Genomic DNA, 14093 nt, shown 5'->3' on the forward strand with positions numbered 1-14093 from the left:
TGGTTGGTGGTGCACACAAGAGGCTAGCTGTGCTGAATACAAACCCCCCTAGACACTGTGGCTACATACTCAAGGCAGCTAACCACTGCCATTGCCCGTTGCTACACGACTATTTTTAGCACAGTTGCTCAATGAGTCCTTGTGCAAGTTTGTCTACAAGAGCTGGGAATCACATCCCTGACTCCTAGTGTAGACGTAGCCTGAATCTGACCCCACTCTCAGCATGTGCATCCTTCTCATTTTTGTGCCGTAGCTTCTTTAAATACAGGAGTGGGGACAGTATTTAAATGAGGTGCTCGACCACACCTCTAACATCTAACTCCAGTCTCGGCTTTACCGTGGCTTTCTGGAAGGCTGTGTGGAAGAATCCAGCAATTTGCTTGGTTCTCAGTCTGGACTGCAGCCAGCCAAAATATTTGGAACCAAAAGTTGGAGGGAGAAAAAACAGGAAATATGCTAGAAAGATGCAAGAAGCACTGTTAAGCTTGAGGAAGAGGAGGAAACATAGAGTGTGAGTCTACAGTAACCCTGAAGAGCCATAAAATTATATTTTACAGCTACCCCCTACAACTTGTCAGTCATGAATAACAAAGTTATACAAACTCTGACACCCATCTACTCCCACAGGGATCTCTAAAATTAGGCTCAATTCCTCTCCAGTTAAGATGATTTAAAAAAAACACAAACACAAACAACCTAGTGAAAGACCTGACCGAGACGTTAACATGGAGAGAGACATTCTCTGAGTACCCCATTCTCCAGTCCTCGCTCAGAGCAAGATTCTAATACTCTGGGCCAAAGGCCAAATCCTCACCTGGTGTAAATTGGTATCATTTCATTGAAGTCAATGGAGCTGTGCTGATTTACACCAGCTGAGGATCTGATGTTTTTATCACAGTGGATAGTGTCTTACTCCACGAGCGGTCCCGCTGTAGTTAGTAGAGGTCTGTCTGCACAGCAATGATAACAGTCCCACAACACCAAGTCTCAAAGCCCAGGTCAGCTGACCAGCTCACCGAGCTCAGGCTGTTGGTCTTGAAATAGTACTGTAGACGTTTCAAGCTCAGGCTCTGAAACCCCATGATTGGGGAGGATCTCAGAGCCAAGGCTCCAGCCTGAGACCCAGTGTCTACACTGCCATTTTTAGCCCTGCAAGCCTGAGCCCCATGACACATTAGCTGTCCTGGGCTCTGGGACTTGCTTCTGTGTAGACATACCCTAGGACACACATGGCTTTCAGTGTTGGTCGGCATGAGTGAGGCGCTCTGAACCTGGCCCTCAGTCCTTACCCTCTCTGAAGTCAATATGAGTTTTGACTGAGAGAAATGAAGGATCTGGCCCTAAGTTTCCATCCCTGCTTCCCTACAGTAGGTCCTAAAGGACTTAACAATGACAGTTCCTTTCTTTGACACGATTCCAGCATCTGTGGCTTTTCCTCTCCCACAGGGACAATAAAGTTTCAAGCCATTGTAATTTTCCATGGCTTGACTATGAGAAGTGCTCCAGGTTAGATCAAGCTTAGCTAAGGTCGCTAAGTCTGACTTAACTCCTTTTTCCTAGTTGAGATGCAGGGTAACACCTTATAGCTAGTTGAGTTGTACCCTTGCTAGGCCTAACACCTAGGCAGGAGCCTAGGCTACAATCCAACCAGCAAATATCAAGCTACAGGTATAACCTTGCATCTCTCCTTGGAAAAAGGTGGCATTTAGGTCATGCTAGCTAAACTCAAGCTAAACTTCACTTCTTTTCCTAATCAAGACAAGGACAATGAGATTACACACATTCTTTCCACCACAGAGAGGGCTGTGGAGGGGTGGCGGGGTGTACTGGGGCAATGAAACACCCAGCACATAAGCTGGAATGAGAATAAAAATCGCCACTCTGGGGATTGTATAAGAGTCAAACATGCAGCTAGTCAAGGAAATAATAGCCAAGAACAACGCACTGCTTGGAGTAGGCTGCATTCTGTTCTTGGTTATACCAGAGTGAGTCTGGAGTAATTCCACTGGAGTTATTGTAGATTTATGTCTGAATAAATGAGAACAGAATCTGGCCCTATAAGAGCAAAGATGGTGAGAAGCACAGAAAAGACATCCCTTCAGCTTGTTTCCTGGTTGCAGTCCCTGCAGTCCTGCTAGGGGATATAAAATAATATGGACCCACTGAACGTAGAGGGAGGTTAAACCAATTTATTTTACAGAGCACCCACCTTTCCTCTAGGCATCCCACAGCACTTTACTGACATAAGTCAGGCAAGGGTTATCCAGACACAGAGAGGTCAAATTATCAAACATGCCTATTCATTTTGGGGTGTCCAATTTTGACACATCTTTTTGGGGCCTGATTTTCAGAAAATGCTGAGCACTCGTCCTCTGAAAATCAGACCCTTATGATTTGCTTTCAGTTGGGCACCCAAAAATGGTTTTGCCCCAAATCATTGAAAGTTTAGGCCCAGAAGTCCTGACTCCCAGTTCCCTCAACCACTCTGTAACTGACTGAATATTGGAGGCACTATTCTGTTTTTTGCCTCAGGTAAACTGAAAAATTATCCCTCCCCCCCCCTCCGCCCCGCCTTCCCCCTTATCTTTTCCCTGGTCATAGAATCATAAAAATGTAGAGCTGGAAGGGACCTTGAGAGGTCATCAAGTCCAGCCCCTTGTGCTGAGGCAGGACCAAGTAAACCTAGACCATCCCTGACAGGGGTTTGTCCAACCTGTTCTTAAAAACCTCCAATGGCGGGAATTCTGCAACCTCCTTGGTAACCTGGTCCAGAGCTTAACTACCCTTAGAGTTAGAAATTTTTTTTCCTAATATCTAACCTAAATCTCCCTTGCTGCAGATTAAGATCATTAGTTCTTGCTGACCTTCAATGGACATGGAGAACAATTGACCACAGTCCTCTTTATAAGAGTTCTTAACATATATGAAGACTGTTATTAGGTTGCACCCCTCACTCTTCTTTTCTCAAGATTACATGTGCCCAGTTTTTAAGCCTTTCCTCATAGGTCAGTTTTTCTAAACCTTTTATCATTTTTTGTTGGTCTCCTCTGGATTCTCTCCAGTTTGTCCACATCTTTCCTAAAGATGCCCAGAACTGGACACAGTACTCCAGATGAGGCCTTACCAGTGCTGAGTAGAGTGGGACAGCTACCTCCTGTGTCTTACATTCGGCATTTTAGTTAATACACACCAGAATGATATCAGTCTTTTTTGCAAGTGTATCATCTCTCACATCTGCAGGAGGAGGTTGACTCTCCCAGTCTAAGGAGAAATACTGCTTTAAAACTGGGTCCTTCCGTAGGCAGTTGGATCATAGCAAGGCTTGCCGGATCTTACAACTAGCGATGACATTATTTTATTTTTGTTTCTGCAAATGGATTTCACTTAGATCTTCATTCTGAAGAAAATGGGTTAGACATTTGGGAGCAACACCCATTGAACCTGGCCCAATTTATCGACCTAATCGGTTCAGAAAATCAGCCTAGAAAAAGGGAGTGCCCTTTGCAGATTCTGGAATGTCATTTGCATTCCTTGTGGAATTGCATGTCCGCTCCATTCATCTGCAAACTGCATCACAAGCCAAGATGAGGTTAATTAATGGAAGATTTTGGTTCTTAATCTGTGGGGCCTAGTCTCCCATAAACACATGGAAGAGTTTGGCATGAATCACAATTAATATTAAACAATGTGAGCCACATATCTGTTTTTGCACTTCAACGTGAAAATAAAAGCCAGACATAGTCTCAGATCTGAAAGCAGACACTGCTTCCCACCCCAAATTTTAGAGGGGTTCAGATTAAGATGCCTAGATTTGCTCTCACCCTTATGGAATTGGTTGGATTTAAATGTGGACTAATTGGCTTCCTTGCTGGGACTGATTTCCGGGAAGGTCCAATTGTTTTTTCTCTCCCTTGAGAGCTTGGAGAGGGCTCTACTTAAGGTAACTGCGTGGGGCAGCTTTCTAAACCTCAGGCTTCTACTCTGATTGGAACCTTAGAACCACAGCCAAGATTGTCAAAAGTGTCAGTGATTTTTAGTACCCGAAGTTTTGGGTCCCCAATTTAAGACATCTCAAAGGGCCTGACTTTTCAGAAAGAGCACAGCATCCACTCTCAGGCCCCTGAACATATCTTTGGTTGGACACCCAAAAACTGAAGGAACATACGTGCTGAGAACACCTGGCATAGACATTAGAACTGAAACACATCTACTAGGTCCAGATGCCCAATCCATCTCCTCTAACCCCACCAGTGCAGATTGGTCCCTACAGTCCATTCTCTGGTGCTCTGTCCTGTCCAGCTTTAAATGTCTTGAACCACCGGGCTTCCACCAGTCTGAAAATAATAATAAAAATTAGGGTTTTTACAGTGGCTACAATGTATAAGTGTTCTATAACTTTCCATATGAATAAGGGTCAAATTCCCCCTCAGGTAATATCATTCTCCTTGCCTAAATTACTGCTGTACTTTCAGCTAGATGCAGCCTTCTTCACTTCCTGCCTTAAACTGTTTGTGTAGCTATGAAATAGCTGTTGTGTTCCACCCAAGAGGCAACAGTAAATGACGTGATGCCTCTATAGCACTTATTTATCACATAGCACTGTAAGGAGTTAGTAAGTACAGCACTCCAAGCAGGTGGAGATCCTACTCAGCTTCTAACGCTGTGAAAGCACGCTGGATAGGATTCAGGTTTACCCGCAGTTCCTGGAGTTTGCCTTTATTGCTAACCAAATTAACAATGATGCAACTCACATCTCTTCCAGAGCGCGGCTAACTGTAGTGGAGTGTTTTTTTCCTGTAGGGCCTCCTCTGTCCTAGTCCTGGTTCCCTCTGCCTCAGCAACTCAGGGCCTGATTCTCCAGCTTCTCAGAGCCATTTACACCTGTGAAAAATTGGTGTAAAATTTGGATTTAGTAGGATTTTACACCCACACCCCCTAGGCAGAGGAGAATCAGACACTCAAGCTCTTTTGTACTTCTAGCTTGTAACTGATCGTGCTTGCCTGCTCTAACAGAGGGCAGGTCTGCAGCAAGAACTGCATTTCTCTGCATGGTGCTAGCACCTGACACCAGGGCGAGTCAGCAAAGAGAGCTCTGCATCCATCAGTTTACAAGCATGTTGAAATCATTTGGTGAAAGATGGTATAAAGACAAAGAATCAGTTTATTGCCCTGAATTTTCACAGCTAAATGTGCAAAAGTGCTGACAGCAAATCACAAAGATTCTTCCCGTGCCAAGAAAAGCCAATGACCACACTCTCCACCCACCCTTGCTACCTTTCAAACAAAATGGCCATAAGGAAGTGTTTTCACAACATGATGATGAAGCAAAAGCCCTCAGGTGTCTATGGGCTAACTAGCTAATATGGTCGATGCACCATGGTCATTTCTCCCCTTCAGATACAGGAGCCATAGCAGCAAGTGACACCAAGAAAGAAGAAATAGCCTGGGGTTATAAAAACAATTACAACACACATGAACAAACACTTCAGCTTTGCCAAGCTAAACTAGGCTAAGCGTTTTGCTTGGCCAGGCATTCTCCCAGCTGATTGCATTCTGCAGGCCCATGTGGCACGCACTGAGAGAGAGAGAGAGAGAGCAAGAACTACACCTCACAGCCCCGTACAAAACACAGCAGGCTCGACCCTCCTGTCCCAACACACAGAATTCGCACCCATCAACTACATTGGAGCCCTGTTTCTTCTCGTATTGGGAAGTCCCTTTATGCTTGAGCAAGTGTAAAACACCGCACCTCTGATTTGGTACCACTTTCCATCCATTGTGTGTGTGTGTGTGTGTGTCTGTCTGTCTGTTTGTGCACACAATGAGGTATGTGTGCGTATGTGTGTGAGAGAGAGAGAGAGAGACTACATATAGCTCAAACCCATCGCTCTGGATTTCCAGCCCAATCTGTCGTCCAACAGTTTCCGATAACTTCAGCTATGCAGATAAATGTTTGGATACTTAGCTTGGCCAAAGCTCCTGGGCCTATTTGTCCTCAGACATATACCAGTGCAAATCAGGAGAAACTCCACTGAACTCAACAGGCTTGCACAGAATAAACAATGTGTGAGACAAGCCTAAGGCATCTTTTAGTGGTCATGAAAAGCTGCACATTTTGGAGCCTGATCTGAACTTCCACAGGTTGGATCTGGGGTTTGGGGTCTGCTTCGGAGCTTCACCCACAACTGTGGCCAGAAACCCAAATATTTCCGATAACGGGGCTAGGAAAGCCTCCGCTGTCAACTTTGGAACTTCTGCATGCATGGTCAGCCTTTATGCTGTTAAAAGCCATTTTCCGGAGGTCTTGTTGTCTCCATGTTCTTAAAACAAAAAGCACCACTTTGAATAAACCATCTTGCTTAAACCCACAATTCCATCTCCAGAAAGCAAGGTTCTGTTTGATGTGGGCTCCTTCTCACCCACCAGAAGCTGAACTCCTTCACCAAGGCACTGTGTTGGTTTAACCCTCTTGGCAAACTATGCAGTGTCCTTTGCTACACTCAGAGCCTGACTATTCGAAAGTGCTGACTAATGGAACCCTAGACGTTCCAGAGAATAAACACACTCAGGTTAAGCAAGCAACCTCCTCCACGATCTTGTGCCTTTGTGCCTTGGATCCCTTGCAGGATTGGAAATGTGTGTGTTTTTTCTTTCTCTTTGTCCTCCCTGAGCCATTTAGCAAACCTGAAAATTCCTACAGCTTGGGGGTGTTTTATGAGCTGTGGAGAAATAATAAAAGGAAGAACCCATTCTCCTTGAGTATGCTTCTAATACAAATAACAAGCCTAAATTGATAAATACAGATGAAAGCCTGTGTGGTCAAGTGGATTGGGTAGTTGATAGGTACTCACGGGGAGTTGAGTTGTATTCCCAGCTGTCACTGACTTTGGGGAAATCATTCTCTTTGTCTATTCTTATCTATATAGGTTCTTATACCATCCTTATCACCATAGTATCTGACCACCTTCCAGTTGTGCATTTAGTGATATGATTATCATCTGTTATGACAGTTCATTCTTTCTCATCCTCTCCCCAGAAGGCAGAATTGTTTGTGGAGTTTAGTGATTTGTTTTGGTAGGGTTTTTTCAGGAGTGGAGCTGAGTGTTTTTATATATATATATATATATATATATATATATATATATACACACACACACACATACATACACCCCCACAGCTCTGCGTTTATGTTAGAGAAGGCAAGTCAAAGAAGTGCACCTGGCACTTGCAGTGGAAGGTGGTAAGATCAGATGTTTGTCTGCCTTTTTCCTCTCTCCTACCTTTAGCCCATCTTGTTTCTTTAGATTATAATCTCTTAATGGTGGGGACAGTCTCTCATTATGTGTTTTTACAGTGCCTAGCACAATGGGTCCCTGATCATGGTTATGACACCTAATACACATAACAATAATACATGATCACACTTTGCACTTTTACTAACAAATTCATCCACCTCCTTACAGGGTTCCCATCACTGTAGAATCTCATAGTTATTGATGCATTGATCCTCATGAAGTGGGGAAGCATTATCTGTCCCATTTTACAGATGGGGAAACAGACACACAGAGATCTAATTGAACCTGGTTCATTCATGACTATTTTAAGGCCCCTTTGCATGCTCCCAGAGTGGGGCAAAGGGAACTTAGTGTAACAAAGAATCAGGCCCTAAGGCCTAAAAGTATTGAGGCTTCTAATTCCCATTGAAATTAATTGGAGTTAGGGTCCCAAATACCTTTACAAATCTGGCCCTAAGTGCATTTCCAAAGGTCCCCTGATACAGGATTCTATAGCCTGGCTCACAAAAAAAAACTACAGAAGGGGGGATCTCATTCTTTATTCAATTTCTATAGGGCCCCATTTATTTACATTCCTTATATGACTTTTCCATACGGGATCAAGGAGAGTGAGAGGAAAGTTCCTGGCCCCTGGACAGGGTGGGATTCCTGGAAAGACTCACCACCTCCTACGTAACCTAACTCCTAATGCTCAGAATGGGAACATGCACAAGGGGCTACAGGAGAAGGAAGAACCCAGACGGTAGTAGAGGAGTATGTGAGGCTGCTTCAAAGGAAGGCATGTTATTGTGCACAGTAGGGGCCCAGGGAAATGGGAAGGGACAGGAGTGAAGGGGAGCCTTGTTTCTCAATGACAGGCCAATACAAAGGGTGTTAGCGCTGGGCAGCTGTGTTATAACCTTGTTCCCTGGCTCAGTTACAGTATATTCATAATACAATTTAAATGGTGCTCCAAGCAACAACTTTACTTCATATTTGATTCCAATGGATCATTTCATCAGATTCTCTTCCAAGAAGTTTTCCAGGATTTTTTCTTGTTGCTTTCCATGCAAACCCTAATGATTTAGGTGTAATTGTGCTGATAGAAATCTGGCTTGTTTATCAGAATAACAGAGTGAATTTATAATACTGCTAGGCCTGAATTTTTTAACCCTGCTCAGCAATCAGGTCTGACTGATGTCACTCATCTCCTCTTCTCTCTTTATGGTCTGGATCAGTGTGATAGCAGAATGCAATCAACATACAGTGTAGACAATACAGCAACACTCTGTGCAACCACTATGAGGAGCAATTAGAGTACAACCAAAATACAGTGCAAACAATACATTGTGAAACTAGAAATACAGTTGACTTACAGCACAAACACTATACAGTGCAATCAGAATACAATCAACATGCAAAGCAAACAATACAGTAACACACTGCAAGCTATATAGAGCAACCAAAATACAGTCAACACACTGCAATCAATATACAGTTCAACATGAACACAGGACAGTGCAAACAAGATAAGTACAAACAGAATGCAATCAACACACAGTATACACTATACAACAACATCAAGCTGAAACAGTACCCTAACACGCTGTGCAAACAACATGTAGACCAACCAGAGTACAGCCAACACACAGTGCAAACAATACAGCAATATGCAGAACAAGAGGAATAGACAGGGCAACTGGAATATAACCATTACCCAGTGTCAAGCTGTCCCTTGCAAGACAATTGACTGGATAAGCTGTAGGTCCTTCTCATCTTTAACTCTCATATGATGCTAAAGAAGAGTAGTGTGGATCACTGAGCGCTATCTTGTTGCTTTAGGATTCTTTGATTTGCTACCAGTCAATTTGTGGGAGGGAGAAGGTGCATGGAAACTTCCTGAGCCTCTTTAAGGCCAGTCACTATCATGCTGAGGAGTGCACAGACATTGTCAAAGCCAGGATGCCTGAAGGGTGCAGGGAGAAGTGGAGGAAGGCAGGGCCTTCTGTCCCTGCTACCTTTTGGCTCATGTAATTCACTGTGTTAGACTCTGTAGCTATGTCTCCCATATTTGCTGGCTACAGGGATTACGGCCTTGTTTACACTAGAGAAATGTAGCATGCTACCCACCATGCATGTAACACGTCTTGCAGCCGCAAGTACGTTAGTGACTCCCCCTCACAGCAGTGTTCAAATCTGCATGTGTGAGCGTGGATTAGCCTTGCTTCTGGCAAGCCTACCCACCGCGTCAGTCTGGGCTGAGACAGTGCCATTGTGGGCTGGTGCCTGCTGTTCTGAGCCAGTCACAGCTGTGGCCGTCCTTTAGCTCAACCATCAGAATCCATTATTGTTTCGTGAAGGACCTTGGTTCAGTCCGCATTCACGGCACGTGATGTCGACATGTGCATGACCTCGGGTTTGCTGGGCGCATGTATGACAGCTGCTGACGCACCAGGAATTGAACCGAAGCCCTCCAGAGCAGAAAACGTGAGCTAAGGAGACAAGGCTCCAAAGCTGGGGCTGTAACAGACTCACAGCCTCTTTGGATAGGGGATACTGGGTTAGACTTGCTGCCTCCTTTCCACCTTTGCTAGCTCCAGTCTGCAAGTCAGCCGGAATTCCTCCAGGGATTCCTGCTTGTGCTCCCTCCCCAGTAATGTGGCCAGCGGCTTCATCGCCACAGCCTGGCTCTTGGGTTTGCTGGTAATTCCTTTAATCCTCTTCAGATGTCATTGCTTCCTTCGAAATGGCCTTTTTGCTTCTAAACTCAAAACACAAGGGGTTGATTTGGTTTCAGTGCACACGCACAAGCTCTTCAAAGCTCTACACAATGGCCAATTGAACAAACGGCAGCTACTGTGCCCAGGGACAGGTAGCTGCAGTGACTCAGGGACACCCCTGCTCCGAGTCAAGCCATGAACAAGGGGATAACCCTGACCCCCTGGCCAGCCCCTTTCAACATCGTTACAGGAGGGCACATGCTCCTCATTAATGACCACATTGCATGACTCGGGGCTTGTGAGAGGAAAATAAAAACAGTGAGCTCATTGGAGAAGCAAAACAGGGAACAAGAGGAATTTTCATAAATATTTATGTCTCCGGGACTCTTGTGCAGCAGCCATATTTTTCCTTCCCTTTCTATTGAAACAGTCAAGTTGTTTGTGGAGCCTCGCTTTTAAAAATGACTAACTCCAGGGCTTAAGCACATCTGCAGCAAACCTCCAGCAGCTCACACATGCCCCAGAGCCCAAATCTGCGACCTGTTGAAGTCAGGGAAGCTGAGGGCATTTGCCACTGTGCAGGAGGCATTCCGCACCTTGTAGCCTCTGGCCCGTTGAGTGCAGTTTAAAGAAAGGGTTCCTTCATTCAGATAAATGTGTGGCCATGGGACAAAATGAATCCCTGGTGTAGTCGCATTGACATGACTGGGCTTACCCCAAGGTTGGATTTAGCCCACTGATTTCAACAGCCATGCCTCAGGGATGAATTTGGAGTTCGGGAGAGATGTTTGACATGCCTGTATGTAATAGCTGTCCCTTTGGATGGCTTTCTATTGCACTTGGAGTGGAGAGCTGTAATAATAGCCAGCTATTTGTTGAGTCCTAGATACAAACTTCATGCATGAAATAATAGCCTCTCTCCCACATAAATTTAAATTGTTTCGATGGAGAATACACCCGATCAGCCCAAAACCTCACCCCAATTGCTTTATTAGTTAGAAATGCTGGGAGAGCCTCCAATTTATATGATCTTTTTTTAAATTAAAAAGCTCATGAGAGATTGTCTTCCTAACCCAACAACGTGAAGGATAATAAGCAGTAACTGCTTCCCTTCCCGTCGACTTTGCACAGAACATGAGACGGCAATGTGGTCTGGTGAACCGGGCATTGCATTGGGGTGCAGGAGACTTGTCATCTATTTCTGCCATAGACCTGGTGTGTAACCTCGAAGCAAGTCATTTCTCTATGCTTCTGTTTCTCCACTCTGCCTTGTCTATGTAGTTTGTGAGCTCCTGAGGGCAGGGACCATCTCTTACTGTGGGTAGTGAAGCACTGGAATGGGTTACCTAGGGAGCTGGTGGAATCTCCATCCTTAGAGGTTTTTAAGGCCCAGCTTGACAAAGCCCTGGCTGGGATGATTTAGTTGGGGTTGGTTCTGCTTTGAGCAGGGGGTTGGACTAGATGACCTCCTGAAGTCTCTTCCAACCCTAACCTTCTATGATTCTATGTACAGTGCTTAGCACATGGGGTGCTGATCTCAGCTGCGGCCTTTAGGTGATACAATAATCTGCATCTGTAGTTAATCCACCTCCCTAAAACACAGTAGGTAGGTTGACAGAAATATTCTTCCATTGACCTAGCGCTGACCACATGGGATCTCAGGTCAGCTTAACTACATCGCTCAGAGGTGGGGATTTTTCACACCCCCGAGTGACATCGTTGGGTCGATCTAATTCTCTAGTTTAGACCAGCCCATTATTACTCAGCTGAGGGGTTTTTTTAGCTGCACTGAATATTTTGCTCCTAGTTCAGAAAGCTGGAGTGTCAGTTCCAAGACTGGTTAGGTTCACTTTGACGTCACAATTGGCAGCGATCAGAGCTACAGGTGATATAAACGCTAATTGGGAACTATAATTAGGAGATGACTGCATGGCAGGGTTTTACAGTGGCTTATTAGGAATCCCCTTGGTTATCCCGACAGCATTAGCACACATAGGAACCACGTAATCGCACATGCATCGCAGTCACGATCAGAGGAGCTGGCAGGGACAAATCCTCTATTAAAGTGATTTTTGCATCATGCTGACGAACAAAGTGTGGATTTAAGGTTGTCTGTTTCTGTTTGTTCCTTCCAGATTATCAAAGAGCCCCCACCACCCCCTGAAGAGGACAGTGAGGTAAGTGACACCGGCATTACCAGCTCTCACTGTGCCTGGCTTTCCAGACCAGTAGCACGTAGAACATAGCAGGAGGCAGGAGTTAGCATTTCGCATTCACCACCTTTGCTCTTGCTCCCAATAGGCAAACAGGGCTGTTTTAGCCACACATGAGGTCTGGGGCGCACTCTGCTTTCTGATTAATGTCTTCAGCGCATGTTTAATTCAGGCAGGGACAGGTCACTTTATTTTCACAGAGTGATGAGGTAACGATCCGCAGCCAGCGAGAGCTGGGTCTCTGTGGCGTGTAAAGGGAGCGGGAGGGAGAGAGACTGTTCTCTGCTTTGAGTAGCAGAGCAATGTAGCAAATCAGCCCTGTTCAGGACAGCAGTTAAATGCATGCTTAACTTTTGACTCAATCGGAGGACACAAGCACACTAGACTGTGTCATCTAGACAGATGGGTGAGCACTAGGTCGCACCACATCACCAGTGTGAGTAAAGGCTGTACACGCTATTCCTTAACGTTCCTTTCTAGCCAATTAGGTCTGAAGCCCAAAGGCCAAATTATGAGCTGGTGTAAATTGGTGTAATTCCATTGACTTCAGAGGAGCAGCACCACTGTATACCAGCGAAGAACTGGGTCCACGGGTTTTACTCAAGGAGACAGAAAAGCAACATTAAAACTCTCATGTGAAAATCTTAAACTTACTCCCCACTTATTCTTTCTGTACAAATCCAGTCATGTGTGATAATTAAATCTGGATCACTTTTGCTTTCCTGGGACAGACTCTTCCCTGATATATGACGGGCCTTTCTGTGCCATATTCACTTTCAACGAGCAGTGAGAGAGATTCTTCCTTCCCTTCCACTGCTTTGCAATTCGGTTACTAGACTAACTAGACCTTATCCCGAGCCCACTGACATCAATGGGACTCTTAGCATTGATTTCAGTGGGGTTTGGATTAGCTCGTCCTTACAGCAGGGTAAGTGAGAGGAGATTCAAGCCCATGAACAGTGTGGTGCAGTGGGTTTGTTCCCTTGCCTTTTGCTGCTGGGGATGTATTCTGGACTCTCATCCAGCTCACAAGTGAAAATGTGTTTGCTGGATTGAGCCTTACCCCACTCCCCATGAAGTCTGGCCAGAGAGCACTCTCTGCTCTAAGGCAGAGCTGTTAAAGTTCAGGGCCGAGAAGCATTAGCCGGGTGGAATCCTGCTCAGCTTCTGCCTATATAGTACTCACAGGAAAGCCAGTGAGCTTCCCATCAGTGGAACGGCTCAGAAGAGCTGGAGCCCAAGCCAGGAACGGAACCTGAGACTTTGTAGCTCTGAAGCAGAAACCCAAGTCATAACACTCCCAAAGTCCAGGAAAGTTTGGATTTGAATAAGCCTACAGATCAGAATGCTCATCTCTCATAACGCCGTTTTCAATCCGTGCCTCTCTTTGCAACCATTTGACATACTTTCCTAATCAGCTCTGTCTGTTGTTGGGCCCGAAGTAAACTCAACAACTTTGTCAGTTTCCAGCTTCAGAAGGAAAGGGAAAAGTATTAACTTGAAATTGCATGTGGCTCATCTGCTCTGCACTGCACATGCCTCCAAGTCAAGGGATTCAATAGCTGAAATCACTTAAAATACATCAGGCTGGAATGCTAGCTCTCTGCTCAAACACTGGGAAGGGAAATTACATCTTGGTGTAATGGGGGGATGTACGTCTTGCACATAAGGAGGCATTTGGTAATCCTGGGAGTGTTTTGCAGATAAAGCAGCATTTGCTTCAGGTTCTGTTTGGTTCTATTGGCCAGTCTCTCTTGGCAGAAGCTGAACTAAAGAACAAGAGATTAATTAAACTGCTGTGAAGATGCCTTTTCCCCAAGTTATATTTTTCCCTGATCCTGCCAGCCCTCCATGCACAGAGCAAACATGGAGGAGGCCTTGCAGGA

General features: G+C 45.1%; 1 protein-coding gene across 2 annotated transcripts in view; it reads left to right on the top strand.

The window, feature by feature from the left end:
- ANTXR1 (ANTXR cell adhesion molecule 1) overlaps positions 1-14093 on the top strand; it is a 181147-nt gene that overhangs the window by 92566 nt on the left and 74488 nt on the right. For both annotated transcript variants that reach the window (XM_073325259.1, XM_073325260.1), the window contains one exon: positions 12130-12171. In XM_073325259.1, coding sequence (XP_073181360.1) covers positions 12130-12171 — 42 coding nt within the window. The remainder of the gene's footprint in view (positions 1-12129; positions 12172-14093) is intronic.

This window comes from Lepidochelys kempii, chromosome 26 (assembly GCF_965140265.1).
Source record: "Lepidochelys kempii isolate rLepKem1 chromosome 26, rLepKem1.hap2, whole genome shotgun sequence".
NCBI classification, from domain to species: Eukaryota; Metazoa; Chordata; order Testudines; family Cheloniidae; genus Lepidochelys; species Lepidochelys kempii.